The sequence below is a fragment of the Lolium rigidum genome, chromosome 7, assembly GCF_022539505.1.
Source record: "Lolium rigidum isolate FL_2022 chromosome 7, APGP_CSIRO_Lrig_0.1, whole genome shotgun sequence".
NCBI classification, from domain to species: Eukaryota; Viridiplantae; Streptophyta; class Magnoliopsida; order Poales; family Poaceae; genus Lolium; species Lolium rigidum.
Window position 1 is genome coordinate 154392301 of NC_061514.1, and position 16882 is coordinate 154409182.

At 44.3% G+C, this 16882-nt stretch overlaps 1 protein-coding gene across 1 annotated transcript; it reads right to left on the reverse strand.

Moving 5' to 3' along the window:
• Positions 1-11442: 11442 nt before the first annotated feature.
• Positions 11443-15484, reverse strand: LOC124678591 (probable metal-nicotianamine transporter YSL6). Its single transcript, XM_047214463.1, has 7 exons — positions 14973-15484; positions 14411-14583; positions 14214-14311; positions 13512-13649; positions 13084-13273; positions 12606-12738; positions 11443-12522 (listed from the first exon to the last, which is right to left on the reverse strand). The coding sequence occupies exons 1-7, from the start codon at positions 15316-15318 to the stop codon at positions 11579-11581; spliced, it is 2022 nt and encodes a 673-aa protein (XP_047070419.1). The 5' UTR covers positions 15319-15484; the 3' UTR covers positions 11443-11578.
• Positions 15485-16882: the final 1398 nt, after the last annotated feature.

Genomic DNA, 16882 nt, shown 5'->3' on the forward strand with positions numbered 1-16882 from the left:
CCATACTTTTGATTGTTTGACCTTTGCTTACTCAAGAGGTCATCCAATCCCATCTTGTTCTTGGCGGTGGTGAACTTTGCAAGTTCCTTTGTTAGCCTAACATTTTCCTCAAGAATAGATGCTTGCTCACAAGAAGATTCATTAGGATGATAGTCAAGACCATATTTGGTCACCAAGGACTCAAGATATGCATTGGTCTCAACATGCAGAGAGAGTTCCTCTTGTAAACGAACATGTTCCTCAACAAGTTTAGCATGCTCACTAGTAAAGGAAATGGAGGAACAAGCAAGCTTTTCACCATCAATGGGATCCTTCATTGATCCAAGAGCCTTTTGTAGGATTCTTGAAGTAGATCATGGTTCTCTCCAAGTTTCTTGAGCTCATCCTTGACAAGCTTGTTAGCTCTTTCAAGGTGGTCAAGATCCCTAGTGAGAGAAGCATGAGCAACTTCAAGCTCCGCCTTTTTCTTCTTCTCGGCATCATATGCCAAGAATCTAGATTTCATCTCTTTAACCGAAAGGTTAGAGTCGTCATCTAGACCCTCGAAGAGTTTATCCATCTCACTCTTAAGGCGGTGAAGCCCTTAATAAGAGTCCAGGCTCGATACCAATTGAAAGTATAGAGATGGTAAACCTAGAGGGGGGTGAATAGGTTTCTACAAATTTTAATTCTTTCTTTGCAATATTAGGCTTTGCGGAATATAAAGATGAGCCTAATGCAAACTAGGTGAAGCAACCTATATGAAGATACAACTATCTCGAGCACGAAGGCTCTCTCGAGCGGTTTAAATCACAAGTAAGGAGTTCGGTTAGAGATAACCGATAGCACGCGGAGACGAGGATGTATTCCCGTGTTCCCTTGCTTTGCAACAAGGTATGTCACGTTTGGAGGGGTGGAGGTCCCACGAAGGATTCCCCACGCCACGAAGGCTCACCCTATTCTCCGGAGCCTATCCCACGAAGGAATAGCTCACTCGGCTTGTGGTAGACTTTGAGGTAGCCTCCAAACCTTCACAATCTTGCCCGGAGCAAATCCACAGCCCGGATGCTTCGGACTCCTCTTGCCCACCTAGGGTTTCCAAGGAACCCTAGGAAGCAAGCTTCTCAATGAATACAAGGGGGAATGAGATTTGGCTTGGTAGAACGGTAGATCGGGTCCTCCTCTAATGATTCCCCGGAGGGATTTGAGTTTGGGTGGAGGAGGAGGGAGATCTGAGGCTTTTGGTGTTTCTAGCAATGGAGTAAGAGAGAGAGAGCTCAAGAACAGCTTGTAGTATGTTGCCTAACCCTTCCAAGGTAGAAGAAGGGGTATTTATAGTGTTCTTCAAAATTTGGCCATTGCCACTTGCCACCTCAGCATTTTTCCTCGATAAACCCGGTTGACCGAGCCACAGACCGGACAACCCGGTTGAGAGGCCGGTCAGACCGGACAGCCCGGTCGTGAGGCCGGTCAGACCGGATCAGTGACCGGGGCTCCTTTGCGTCGTCCTGGCGCTTCTCCGGTTGGTGGCTGGTTGCTGCCCGGTTTCCGACCGGTCGACCGGACGGAGCGCCGGACCCGCCGGTCAGGAGCCCGGTTGACCGAGCGCAAACCGGATCTGTTGGTTCCTCCTTTGGAGCCCGGTTTCCGACCGGTTGACCGGCCAGCACGCCGGATCGGCCGGTTGCTGGCCCGGTTGGACCGGGCTGGTGACCGGATTTCTCCTGTAACCCTTTTTGATTGTTGTTGAAATGGGGGGGTCTCCTTTAGCCTTCTTGTTCCTTTGATAGACCATTTACGCCTCATTGCCTAATACCTGAGATTATCCTCATAAACATATTAGGCCAAATACTTTAGCACGGTGTCATCGTTACCAAAATAATGGATAAGGGTGAAATACCCTTACATAAGTAAAGTAAATGCAAGTAACTAATTTTTTTGTGTTTTTGATATGCAAACAAGATAGTAAATAAAGTAAAGCTAGCAACTAATTTTTTTGTGTTTTGATATAATGCAGCAAACAAAGTAGTAAATAAAATAAAGCAAGACAAAAACATAGTAAAGAGATTGAGAAGTGGAGACTCCCCTTGCAGCGTGTCTTGATCTCCCCGGCAACGGCGCCAGAAAATGTGCTTGATGGCGTGTATTTCACACGTTCGTTGGGAACTCCAAGAGGAAGGTATGATGCGCACGAGCAGCAAGTTTTCCCTCGAGAAAGAAACCAAGGTTTATCGAACCAGGAGGAGCCAAGAAGCACGTTGAAGGTTGATGGCGGCGGGATGTAGTGCGGCGCAACACCGGGGATTACGGCGCCAACGTGGAACCCGCACAACACAACCAAAGTACTTTGCCCCAACGAAACGAGTGAGGTTGTCAATCTCACCGGCTTGCTGTAACAAAGGATTAACCGTATTGTGTGGAAGATGATTGTTTGCAGAGAAAACGGTAAAACAAGTATTGCAGCAGATTTGTATTTCGAGTATAAAAGAATGGACCGGGGTCCACAGTTCACTAGAGGTGTCTCTCCCATAAGATAAAAGCATGTTGGGTGAACAAATTACGGTCGGGCAATTGACAAATAGAGAGGGCATAACAATGCACATACATGTCATGATAAGTATAGTGAGATTTAATTGGGCATTACGACAAAGTACATAGACCGCCATCCAACCGCATCTATGCCTAAAAAGTCCACCTTCGAGGTTATCGTCCGAACCCCTCCGGTATTAAGTTGCAAAGCAACGGACAATTGCATTAAGTATGGTGCGTAATGTAATCAACAACTACATCCTCGGACATAGCGCCAATGTTTTATCCCTAGTGGCAACAGCACAACACAACCTTAGAACTTTCCGTCACTCGTCCCGGTGTCAATGCGGGCATGAACCCACTATCGAGCATAAATACTCCCTCTTGGAGTTAAGAGCAAAAACTTGGCCAGAGCCTCTACTAATAACGGAGAGCATGCAAGATCATAAACAACACATATGTAATAACTTGATAATTAACATAACATGGTATTCTCTATCCATCGGATCCCGACAAACACAACATATAGCATTACGGATAGATGATCTTGATCATGTTAGGCAGCTCACAAGATCCAACAATGAAGCACAATGAGGAGAAGACAACCATCTAGCTACTGCTATGGACCCATAGTCCAGGGGTGAACTACTCACTCATCACTCCGGAGGCGACCATGGCGGTGTAGAGTCCTCCGGGAGATGAATCCCCTCTCCGGCAGGGTGCCGGAGGAGATCTCCGAGAATCCCCCGAGATGGGATTGGCGGCGGCGGCGTCTCTGGAAGGTTTTCCGTATCGTGGTTTTTTCGCATCAGGGGTTTCGCGACGGAGGCTTTAAGTAGGCGGAAGGGCGGAGTCGGAGGGCTGATGAGGGGCCCACACCATAGGGCGGCGCGGGCCCCCCTCTGGCCGCACGGCCCTATGGTGGCGGCGCCTCGTCGCCCCACTTCGTATCCCTTTCGGTCTTCTGGAAGGTTCGTGGCAAAATAGGACCCTGGGTCTTGATTTCGTCCAATTCCGAGAATATTTCGTTACTAGGATTTCTGAAACCAAAAACAGCAGAAAATAGCAACTGGCTCTTCGGCATCTTGTTAATAGGTTAGTTCCAGAAAATGCACGAATATGACATAAAGTGTGCATAAAACATGTAGGTATCATCAATACTATGGCATGGAACATAAGAAATTATCGATACGTCGGAGACGTATCAGTGATCTACGGAGACTCCTTGTCCCACGTGTGTAAAGGTGACAGTGTGTGCACCGTGTGGGTCTCTTAGGCTATATTTCACAGAATACTTATTCACTGTTATGAATGGCATAGTGAAGTGCTTATTTATATCCCTTTATGATTGCAATGTGTTTTGTATCACAATATATCTGCGTGCTACTCTAGTGATGTTATTAAAGTAGTTTATTCCTCCCGCACGGTGTAATGGTGACAGTGTGTGCATCCGTGTTAGTACTTGGCGTAGGCTATGATTATGATCTCTTGTAGATTATGAAGTTAACTATTGCTATGATGGTATTGATGTGATCTATTCCTCCTACATAGTGTGAAGGTGACAGTGTGCATGCTATGTTAGTACTTGGTTTAGTTGTGTTGATCTGTCATACACTCTAAGGTTATTTAAATATGAACATTGAATATTGTGGAGCTTGTTAACTCCGGCATTGAGGGTTCGTGTAATCCTACGCAATTAGTGGTGTTCATCATCCAACAAGAGAGTGTAGGGTATGCATTTATCTATTCTCGTTATGTGATCAAAGTTGAGAGTGTCCACTAGTGAAAGTCTAATCCCTAGGCCTTGTTCCTAAATACGCCATCGCTTCTTGTTTACTTGTTTTCTTGCGTTACTACTGCTTGTTTACTCGTCCTGGGCAAAGCACTTTTCCGGTGCCGTTGCCACTTGCTCATACTTATTTATACCACCCGTATTTCACTATCTCTTCGCCGAACTAGTGCACCTATTAGGTGTGTTGGGGACACAAGAGACTTCTTGCTTTGTGGTTGCAGGGTTGCTCGAGAGGGATATCTTTGACCTCTTCCTCCCTGAGTTCGATAAACCTTGGGTGATCCACTTAAGGGAAACTTGCTGCTGTTCTACAAACCTCTGTTCTTGGAGGCCCAACACTGTCTACAAGTATAGAAGCCCCCGTAGACATCAATATTCAACAAAGGTGAAAAGTTGATGGCGTCCCCAGAAACATGGTTACCGCTCAACAAGCAACTTATAAGAAATAAGATACATAAGCAACATATTCAATACCACAATAGTTTTTAAGCTATTTTCCCATGAGCTATGTATTGCAAAGACAAGGAACGAAATTTTAAAGGTAGCACACAAGCAATTTACTTTGGAATGGCAGAAAAATACCACATAGTAGGTAGTTATGGTGGACACAAATGGCATCAGTTTTGGCTCAACGTTTTTGGATGCACGAGAAGAATTCCCTCTCAGTACAAGGCTTTGGCTAGCAAGGTTGTTTGAAGCAAACACAAGTATGAACCGGTACAGCAAAACTTACATAAGAACATATTGCAAGCATTATAAGACTCTACACTGTCTTCCTTGTTGTTCAAACACTTCAACAGAAAATATCTAGACTTTTAGAGAGACCAATCATGCAAACCAAATTTCAACAAGCTCTATGGTAGTTCTTCATTAATATGTGCAAAGTACATGATGCAAGAGCTTAAACATGATCTATTGAGCAAAACAATTGCCAAGTATCGAATTATTCAAGACCATATACCAATTACCACATGAAGCATTTTCTGTTTCCAACCAAATAGCAATAAATGCAGTAGCTTTTAACTTTCGCCATGAACATTAAAAGTAAAAGCGAAGAACACTAGTGTTCATATGAAAAAGCGGAGTGTGTCTCTCTCCCACACAAGGTATGATCCAATTTATTCAGAGAACTAAGATAACAAGACGAAAATAAAGGCACACAGACGCTCCAAGTAAAGTACATAAGATGTGATGGAATAAAAATATAGTTTCACTAGAGGTGACCTGATAAGTTGTCGATGAAGAAGGGGATGCCTTGGGCATCCCCAAGCTTAGACGCTTGAGTCTTCTTGAAATATGTAGGGATGAACCACGGGGGCATCCCCAATCTTAGACTTTTCACTCTCCTTAATCATATTATATCATCCTCCTCTCTTGACCCTTGAAAACTTCCTCCACACCAAACTCGAAACAAACTCATTAGAGGCGTTAGTGCAATGATAATATTAATCAAATCTACAAAGTTCAGTATGACATATAAAAAGCATTTTAATAAGCATTAGCTACTGTAGCACAACTTCAATAAGGTTCTTTGATCAAGAGAACTGAAAAAGGTGGGCAAAAAGATGCAAATGCAAAACAGTGCAAGAATCTTTCAAAACAGAACAGTTCGTAAAAATTGATTTTTGAAAAATAGTTACGCTGCTTAACTCGAAAAAATCTGAACTAATGAAAGTTAGAAAAATACCTGGGGAAGATGCTCGTAAATTGGCAGCTCAAACTTACGTTCTGGTGATTTTTGGCGATTGTTCTCGTGACGAACCAGAAACAGTAAACAAGATTGCAAATCTCCCAAATACCACTTTCTTACCATTAGAGGCAATTCTTGGCACAAAAACAAAATAAATATGATAAGGAGAGGTTGCTACAGTAGTAACAACTTCCAAGACACAACAAAACAGTAGCAAAATAAAAACAACATGGTTTATCTCCCAAGAAGTGCTTTCTTTATAGCCATTAAGATGGGCTCAGTAATTTTAATGATGCTCGCGCAAGAAATAAGAGTTGAAGCAAAAGAGAGCATCAAAAGCAAATAAGAAACACTTTTAAGTCTAACCCACTTCCTATGAAAAGGAATCTTGTAAATAAACAAGTCATGTAAGCATAATGCAACAAGCATAGAAAGGCAACACAAGCGCAACTTCAACATTCTCAACATAAAGAGGGGAAACTTAATATTATTAAGATGCATATAACCATGTTTCCCTCTCTCATAATAACTTTCAGTAGCATCATGAACAAACTCAACAACATAACTATCACATAAAGCATTCTTATTCACATGCATAAAAGTATCATTACTCTCCACATAAGCATAATCAATTTTATTAGTAATAGTGGGAGTAAAACTATCACAACCATCATTGTAATTATCATAAATTGCAGGCATGGTATAATCATAATAAACTTTATCCTCCATAGTAGGTGGCACCAGAATACCACTATCATTATAATCATCATAAATGGGAGGCAAAGTATCATCAAAGAAAATTTTCTCCTCAAAACTTTGGGGGATAAAAATATCATGCTCCTCAAAACCAGCTTCCCCAAGCTTAGAATTTTTCATAGCATTAGCAAACAATGGTGTTCAAAGTATTCATACTAATAACATTGCCATTAGCATGCATATAAAGTTCCATAGGTTTTTTAATTTTCTCTTCAAACACCTCATGTCATAACTCAAGATAAATACTATAAAGATCTCTAATATTTTTGTTGTTTTCCATTAAGCCTAGCTAGTGAACATAAAAACAAGAGACAAAAACATATAATTGCAGGATCTAAAGGAAATAGCTTCGAGCACTCACACACCGGCAACAGTGCTAGGAAATAGCTTAGTAGTCGGAGGATGTGAATACCTTTTACCTTACCTCCCCGGCAACGGCGCCGGAAAATAGCTTGATGTCTACGCACGCTTCTATTCCCGTAGACGGTGTTGGGCCTCCAAGAGCAGAGGTTTGTAGAACAGCAGCAAGTTTCCCTTAAGTGAATCACCCAAGGTTTATCGAACTCAGGGAGGTAGAGGTCAGAGATATCCCTTTCAAGCAACCCTGCAATTAAGATACAAGAAGTCTCTTGTGTCCCCAACACACCTAATACACTTGTCAGATGTGTAGGTGCACTAGTTCGGCGAAGAGATAGTGAAATACAAGTAATATGGATGATTATAAGTAGTAATTGCAATCTGAAATAAAAATGGCAGCAAGCGAACATGTAACAGAACTTGTTGGAAACGGCATTTCAATGCTTAGAAACAAGGCCTAGGGATCATACTTTCACTAGTGAACACTCTCAACAATGATCACATAATAAATAAATAACTTCTCCTCACTTGTGCTACTCTCAAACACTCTCTTGTTGGATAACAAACACCATTCATTGTGTAGGGCTACAAGAGCACACCTCAAGCCGGAGTAAACAAGCTCCACAACGTCTGGAGTTCATATTAAAGTAACATCTAGAGTGCATAATAGACCGTTAAAATTTAGATCGAGTACTAACATAGCATACACACTGTCACCAATAGCTATGAAAGGGGGAATAGATCACATCAATACTATCATAGTAATAGTTAACTTCATAATCTACAAGAGATTACAATCATAACCTACGCCAAGTACTACATGATGCACACACTGTCAACTTTACATCATGGAGGATGAATAGACTAATTTAATAACATCACTAGAGTAGCACATAGATTAATAGTGATACAAAGCTCATGATCACATAAAGATCACACCATGGGAGAGAGAGATGAACCACATAGCTACCGGTAGAGCCCTCAGCCTCGGGGGAGAACTACTCCCTCCTCATCATGGGAGACAGCAACGACGATGAAGATGGCGTTGATGTCGATGGAGATGACTCCGTGGGCAATTCCCCATCCCGGCGGCGTGCCGGAACAGAGACTTCTGTCCCCCGAAATGGAGTTTCGCGATGGCGGCGGCGTCCCTGGAGTCTTTCTGGAGTTTCGTCAATTGTTGTAGGGTTTTCGCGTCACGAGAGATTATATAGGCGAAGAGGCGGCGCAAGGGGGTGCCTGGGGGCCCACCCCATAGGGCGGCGCGCCCCCCTCCTAGGCCGCCTCTCCGGCTCCCCTTCGGTGTTCTGGTCCGTCTCGGTGAAATAAGATGTTTGGCTTTTGTTTCGTCGAATTCCGAGAATATTGCCCGAACAGCCTTTTTGGAACCAAAAACAGCAGAAAACAGGAACTGGCACTTCGGCATCTTGTTAATAGGTTAGTCCCGGAAAATGCATAAAAACATTATAAAGTGTGAGCAAAACATGTAGGTATTGTCATAAAACTAGCATGGAACATCAGAAATTATAGATACGTTGGAGACGTATCAAAGCGGTGTGGAGGACAAATCACTCCAAATGCCACGAAGACCTCACTGTATTGTCCTCGAGCCTTCTCACCAAAAGGGAAATCCTCGATCCACTATGGAACCTTAAGGGTGGTCACCGAACCCGCACAAAGATTGGGGCTATCTCCACAACTTAATTGGAGGCTCCCAATAAATCATCACAAAGGCCTCACAAAGCTTGTGGAATCTCCACAACTTAATTGGAGACCCCAAGAACACCACAAAAACCAATAAGCCGTCTAGGGTTCCAAGAACCCAAGAAGAACAAACTCCGGGAAGCTCCCGAAGTGAATATCTCACGAACTTTCACCTCCACGTATCACCACGAAGAAGTCAAACCTCGATGCACCAAATGCAATGGCAAGAACACCACAAAGATGCTCAAATCCTTCTCTCTCAAATTCCAACAAAGCTACAAAAGCTATTGGGGGAATAAGGAGAGGAACACCAAATTTCTCTTCCAAGATTAGATCTAGGGATTCTCTCACAAAGAGGAGGATTTGATTGGTGCAAATATGAGCAGGAATCATGAAGGGACTTGAGGGAGAGGAAGCTCTCAAGTTTGCAACAATGGTGGAGAGCAAGTGGGGAATAAGAACTAACACAAAAGAGAGAGAAAGTGGGGCTTAAATAGGTGGCACTAATTTTTTGTCGGTAGTATCAGCCTCGGAGGTGCGGTACTACCGCCCAGCCCCAAGCGTGGCCAACCATAGAAGCCATCGAATAGGGGATCGATCGGGGCGAGCTGACCGCCAGCGAGCCAGGCAGGGGATCTGGGCGGGTCAACGCGGGGGCGCGCGCGAGCGAAGGAAGAGGCGGCCAAGAGTGAGCGAGCTGGGTGGACGCGCGTGTGAGTGAGCGATCCAGGAAGCGACCGGGTCAACGCGGGTGCGGGCATGTGTGAGCGAAGCAGGCGGCTACGGGCGCGCGCGAGGGCCAGCTGCGATTTGCGGAGCGCGCAGACGGTACCACTGGTACCGGCACCGATGCTGGTCTTCGTTTCCTTCGACCGCTCGGGGGGGGGGTTCTGCGAGTTGAGGACCAGCCGCGGTACCGCAAGCGGTACCAGCCACGGTGGCACCGGTCCAATTCTTTTTCTTTTCTTTTTAAACCAAAGGCAAAAATTAAATCGTAATATCTAGAGTTTAGAAACTCCGATCGACATGAAACAAATTTTGTTGGAAAGAGGACGACAAGAGCTACCGCAAAAAAAAGGTAGGGGAAGATTTTCTACAAATTTTAGAGGTGCAACCTCTCATTACAGGAAACCTAGAAAATCGCCAAACTCGAAAACGCAACAAGTGATATACGCGAAATCCGTTTTTGATGAACTAGAGCTTGTCATGGAAATATCCACAAGCTCTAAGGCACCACATGGATAAGATTAAAATAACAACCAAAAAGATGATGCAAGGATGCAACGGTTTAAGCTCTCTCCGAACGATACGATCGGGTTACTCACTCGGGAGCCCTCTTGATAGTACGCCACCTACCCTATAAACCGGTCTCCCAACTAAATGACGAGATCAGCGAGAAAAGAAACTATATCAAGATCAAACCTTAACCTTGCGCATTCCACTTGAGCTAGATGATGCCGATCTTGACTGCGACAAGATGGAATACCATTCTCGATTGTTCTCGCACTATGAAGTCTTGTGGATTTCTCCCCCACATTCCACTATGGGAGAGCTCCTTCTTCAGTGCACCTTCATATATACATGAACACCATATAAATGGCAAGATTCAAGTATATGATCTTTTCGAGTTGACTCATGTTATGAATGGCAAGTTTCAAGCATATGATCTCTTCGAGTTGACTCATCTTGAATTTGCACCTAATTTCTTCTTATTATAACCTTGAAGCCAACATATGGTTCAAACATTGCCTATAGACAACTCCTACAAATATAACTCTATGCAACCATTAGTTCATAGGGATTGTCACCAATTACCAAAACCACACATGGGGCTCCATGGACTTTCAAGTAGTCGCGACGGGAGGGAGAAAGTGGTGGGAGAAATGGAATTTCTTTGTGTGGATGACACGGCTGGCTGGCCTGCCACTCGCAACCCCGCTTTTAGTGTCGTCATGCGCCCACGCAACGTCCACTGTGTAGAGGTGATGGCCTCGTGGCGCCGGATCAAAAAGAGCTTTGGGGTGCGCGGTTGAGGGCGGTCAAACGTTCAACGCGCTTCAAATTTCTTTGGGGTGGTTTGGGAGACGCGACTGGATATGCTCTTAGCATGAGATACTAAGTGCCAATGCATTAAAAAGGCCTAATATCACCGACCGACACTTTTGGAATCTTGTTACGCGCACCTAGTTATGATTTTGTTTTGCAAAATAACGCTATTTCAAAGTTTCAAAAAAAAATTAAAAATACACGCATGTATGTATTATGTTGATACCTATTTGTGCAGATTTTAAAGGCTTACAATCATATGTAACCCACAAAAATGAGAAAATAAAAATTTCTATTTCTTTGAACAGTACACATCTAAATATTTGGACATCGTATTTTTCCATGAAAACTAACCCGGAAGTATCAAGATGATATTTACATTCAACAATTTTTTTTTTAAATCAAATAGCATTTTTCAATTTTTGAGAAACTGGGTGCGCGCAGCCAGGTTCCTTTGGCATTTCTGTAATGTCCCTCATTTCTCATGCTAGAAAATAGCATTGGGGGAGGGCTTAAAAGATAGTTTAACAGATCAAATAAGTCTAGGGTGACGACTGTAGCATCAGTAACATTGGAATGCGAGAAATCAGAGGAGAATAAGATATATATTAACACAATGAAAATAACTGCTGTTTTGCGGCAGTGTAATTTACAATTGTGTAAAATATGTACACAGCGTAATTCTTTTCTATTTATGCCATCCTAATAAAACGAGCTATCTCGCTCTATATTAAGCCGTATGCAACAGATGGCTTGAAGTACATGCACATCGGTGGGTCGATCCTCATGAGGGACAGTATCGCAGAAGGGACACTCCAGATTCCGTCACCGCAGATCAAACCAGAAGCAACCGCGCCTGCAAAGTCCTCAGACTCCTTGCGGTTCACCCTCTCCCAGACAAACAAGATGACGGTCCCGATGAACATGTCGATCGCAAAATATGCTCCGATGTAGAAGGGAATAGCCATGGCCATTGGGAGCGGGACGAATTTGGACACGCTGTCTGGAGTAACATCCTTCAGGAGGTTGATTGCTATGGCTGCAAAAAAGAAGAAAGCGCAGATTGCTAGGCAGTGCTGGGGCAGTGCTGAGAATCCTTCAACACCCAGGATTGACATCTCACGGAAGATGACTGCATATGGAGCTTTGAACATGCCATCAGGATTGCCAATATCGAAGGCCGTCCAGTAAAGCCAAAATGTGAGAGGAGCAATTACACAGCCAAGGGCAGTCCCAATCAACTGAGACACAAACATGGACCTTGGTGAAGAGAGGGTGAGGTAACCAGTCTTGAAGTCCTGCATGAGATCAGCAGCCGTGGATACGATGGACATCATAACACCGCAAGCTGCTAAGCCGGCAATCACACCACCATGCTGGCCAACCCATGAGGCAAAAATGAAAAGGCCAATCTTTCCATATGTGGATGAAAGGCTCCAGTCTGTCAGGCCAGTGCCATAAGAGTTGCAGAAGGCGAGTAGGGGAGCAACAACATAAGCAGAGAGGACAAGGTACCACTTGAGCTGTGGGAACAGCATTGGTACAGTCGCAGTTGATATTGCTGCAAGGCCCACATAACCAGATCCTGCCAACCAGGGAGGGATACTGTCTTTTACAAATATATCATTCAGAAGTTTTTCCCCGGTTGATAATTTTGAACTTTCATCATCTGCAACAACATAAAGGAACAAGATGAGATGCATGATTTATGATATTTACTGGTAGGTAAACACTATACAACAAAACATTTACCATCCTGAACCCGGACAAGAGGAAGTCTTCCTTGTTTTGATCGAGCATTCATTATTTCCTTGATAGTAGCATAAATGATCTTAATGAGGTTATAGATACCATCACCAAGTATCACGGATACAGATATGAAAACCTGGAAGGCAGGGTAGAGACATCTTAGTTTTTGTGTAAAAGACTGGTCAGTCTGTGAACAAAGTTATTATAAACAAATTAGATGTGCCATTGTATGTTCTGTAAGCAGTAACAACCACTTGTGAAATAGTAAAAGAGCAGTATTAGTCCATGTTGACTTCATATATACAGTACTTGCCTAATTTATTATGGAGAGGAAACAAGCAACACTATTTTATCCAACATTATGAAGCATGATCTAGTTATAGTTATATCGAGAAAAGAACATCATAGGTGGGCTGTCAGTCTGCAGTATGAAAATGAAAGTTATTTTACCATGAACAAATAAAATCTTAAATCACCATACCTTGTATCCATAGAGTCCTTTGAAATCGTTGCTTCCAAGATCAGCTGGATACCAGTCCCCAGCTTTCGTGGTTACATATGGCCAAAGAAAACCCCAAGATATAATGGCTCCAAGAAGTGTAGAGCAGTTAACAATGTGTGGGCATATAAGACCACATCCAATATAGGTTGGGCTGAAGTCAAAATAAAACCTATAAAATGGAACAGGTAAAACAATGGTTAGCATCCATAGGATGGTCCATTTTAAAGGATGAGTAGCTCCACATGGCATTACAAGTTATAGCAGCCACACAAGAGACATGGTCAAAGAAGGTAAGAGCCCTAAGGGAACAAAGGAAGGCAAGGTTCTTTCAACCATAAAAACTAAATGTATTTCTTCTGACTCTTAAGAACTGAAGGAGTGCGTAAAACTAATTAAAGAAAACTTACGTGTTCTTAAAAGCTGCAAGCCCCAGAGAAGGGAAATTATCAAAGCCACAAGAATCCCCAACACCACTGAAGAACCACTTAAACAAGTTCCAGATAAAACTAATGCTTAAATACTTCCCAAGACAGCTAACTTGTTTCCTGCAACCATAAAACACAAATTATTAGTGTAAAAACTCAAGCAACTTAGATAATCGCTACAAAGGACATTGCAATTTAACAAGTATGTGATGCATGACTACTGTACAAACAGAAAAAGTGGCATTTATATCTTCGGACCCAAGTGCTGCAGTAATTGAACACTTCATTGCACACTCCTTCCCAAGAAAGAAGCTTGTTAGAGACAGAGAGAGCATATAGCAGTATTCCTAGTTTCAATCCAGTAGAACCAAACTGTCATAGTAGATCAATAAAACCTTATGATTGGCAGTTTCTATCTGAGCATTACAAACATAAAATAGTATGATGAAATTACCTGGCACACATTAATTTCCCCACTAAATTTCAGTCGAAATAGCTACCATAACCCTTGAATACCCAATAGATGGAACACATAATGGGTTGATGACTGACTTGCAACTTCACCAGACTACTGTAGTACTGTGGCAACTATTGATATTCTATATTCCGTAAAAAAATACTGTTGATATTCTGTTAAAAAAACTATGAGTATAAATTAAGGAGAACCACTAATCCGTTTCTTACTCTGCAAGCTCAGCTCCAGTAGTAGTGTGGAAGCTATTTATCAACATAGCGGTAGCAGTTCCACTGGGATAGGTGAGCTTGTAATCAATTACCATCACCTAGCAAACACAAAAACATACGTTAGTTTACTAAAATTCATTCAAAAACCGAATCATATAAGCATAACAGATGCATGGTTCCAAGATGTAAGTGATTACCTTGCGCAGCGCAACAAGACTAAATAGACCGAGGAAGCTAACAACAAACATGAAGCCGATCATCCAACTGAGTGAAGGATTCTTAACATCCTCAGCCCTGTTACCAGGATAATCGGTCCCAATAAGTTCATAAGTTTTTTGATCCATTGCAAGCATATACGATCCGAAGCCACCTGCGTCAAGAGAAATGTTAGTTGATGATGTGAGCCCAATGAAAAGGGGGTAAAATACCATCAGAAACCCTGCCACTCGTAATGCACACCAAAATCAGATACACGTGATGCAAATTTTGAAATTCGCTGCATTAAGATCTGTATCCCCACTCTGTAGCCATATATTCAGGTCAGGGGTTCAGCCTACCGACAACTTCGTTAATACCGAAAATTCTGAAACAAAATCTGACGTTTCTGAAATCCCTAGCATTGCTGAACCGAAATCTAACACAGGGGACGTACTTAGAATAAACGGGCATGAGTAGACGTTAGTTACGGGTCAAACTAATCGTAAACCAGAATCGCATCTCCACCTAAACAAGCAACCTAATTGAGTAACGCAGACGTACCGCTGAAGGCGATGCCGTAGCAGGCGACGACGCAGGTCTGGATGACGGTGTTCTCCTGCTTGGTGAATGGCTTGGAGACGATTCCGAACCTGGCGAGCGCCGCCGTCCAGGTGCGCACGAGGAAGTAGCCGAGCAGGCCCGCGGCGACGTTGAGGGAGGGGATGATCCCCACCGTGAGGTTGAGCTTGTGCGTGATGAGGCAGAAGAGCACCCCCAGAATCGCGCTGACCACTATCCCCCGGACCGTGATTTGGTCCCGCCACGGCGGCACCGCCTCCTCCGCCGTCGCCGGCGCGCCGGCGAGGAGGGGCCCGCTCAGCTCCGCCGCATCCGCCTCGGATCCCATGTTCACGGGGAAGCTAGTGTCCCTCCTCCCACGGATCTTATGGATTCGTCGGGCAGCTAGTTGGTTTCGTGTAGGAGACGACGCCGGCGAGGAGGCTGGGACTGATGAGAGGAGGAGGCGGGGGAGGGGGTGTATTTAAGCCAATCCTGTTTGCTGTTCAACTGCCAAGTTCCGGCCTCTCGTCACTGCTCCTTTCGTCTGAGTTTAACAGGCGCACGAAATTTACGATAAAATTTGACCATTAATTTGGTTAATAAAATAAAAATTATATGTTCATAAAATGTATACCATTAAATTCGTATTCAACAAAGGTTTCAAATAATATAATTTTTTAACATATATTTCATATTTTATTGACCAAAATAATGGTCAAAGCAATTTTACAGATGCCAATGTCTTCACCTCCTAAGCCGTCGCCCAGGTAGTCCTCATGGTCAAGAACGAGGCGCTCGACATCGCCAGAGCAGGTCAACGGTGGTCTTCAGCAAGCCCGGTCACGTTCGCCGCCACAAAGCCACATCTACTGGCACGATCGCTAGCGGCACCGACGGGGACGCTACGCCCAACACGTCCCCACACACTCCCAGCTCGGCATGTCACAATTGTCATCGTCGGAGGTCCCGTACTTCCAGGGCGGCCGCTGGTGGTGTCTAGCCTCGGCCTCAACCAGACTCATGTGCTTAGCGATTCAAGCCAATGCGATGGCATGAGGACGATGCCGCTATGGAAGGTGATGACGGGGAAAAAGAGTCAAATGGTAAGACCTCGGCCATTTGAAATATGGCAGTGTACATTGAGGCTGGGACCAAATTAATTGCAAAGGAGGACATGATCGTCTCGGTCGACTTGAGTGTCGTCCACCCCCAAAAAAAAACGGTGCTCTGTTAATGATTAGAAGGACATTCCACATTGTGAATAAACAAGATTGAGTTCCATTGCAGAAAATATGATGCGCAAACAATGCATAACATGCTGGAGCGTGGAAATAGCCAAATGGGCACGGGGTAGTTTAGAAGGTGTTAAAGCTGAGCCAGACGTGGAAGGCGAGCCACGTGGGGCCAGAATACAGTGGCGAGTCCACCACGGCAAAGGTAGTTGGCCCCACCGGTCATCTAATCTTTTCAAGGAGCGGGATAGAAGGGAAGCGCCGTGAATCGTGCTCGGGCTCGTGGGCGCCTCTCGAGATCTTCTGCGGGACGGTGAAAAGAGAACTGGTGCGATCTTGCTCTGCATTGGCTCGTGGTTTGAGCGGGCCCATGTTTCAGCGGCAGAACTGGGCACTGTTGGTTCTGTGTACGCTGTTACCGACACGCACAGGCGATACGGTTTCACTTCCGTCCTGGTAAGGGCCTCCAACCGGGCGATCCATCCCGCCCCCGCGCGTCCAGATGGGTCGAAACGGATAAAATCGCGGCCCAGCGCGCGGACCCATCCCTAAAACGGATGGCCGCGGCGTCCGGGACGACCCAAACCCGGCCCAAATCTTGGACGAGTTTGCGTGGCTGCGGACGCGAAAGGCTGGTCGCTCGCGTCCTCCCTTGTCCGCCCCTGGCCCGTCTGTCTG

Excerpts from the sequence above, each read along its gene's own strand:
- LOC124678591 (XM_047214463.1), bottom strand. The coding sequence starts at position 15,318 with ATGGGATCCGAGGCGGATGCGGCGGAGCTGAGCGGGCCCCTCCTCGCC. Across the intron at positions 13,650-14,213 it reads ACTGGAGCTGAGCTTGCAGA|GAAACAAGTTAGCTGTCTTG; the intron begins GTAAGAAACGGA and ends TTATGGTTGCAG. Across the intron at positions 12,739-13,083 it reads AAGGACTCTATGGATACAAG|GTTTTCATATCTGTATCCGT; the intron begins GTATGGTGATTT and ends CCTGCCTTCCAG.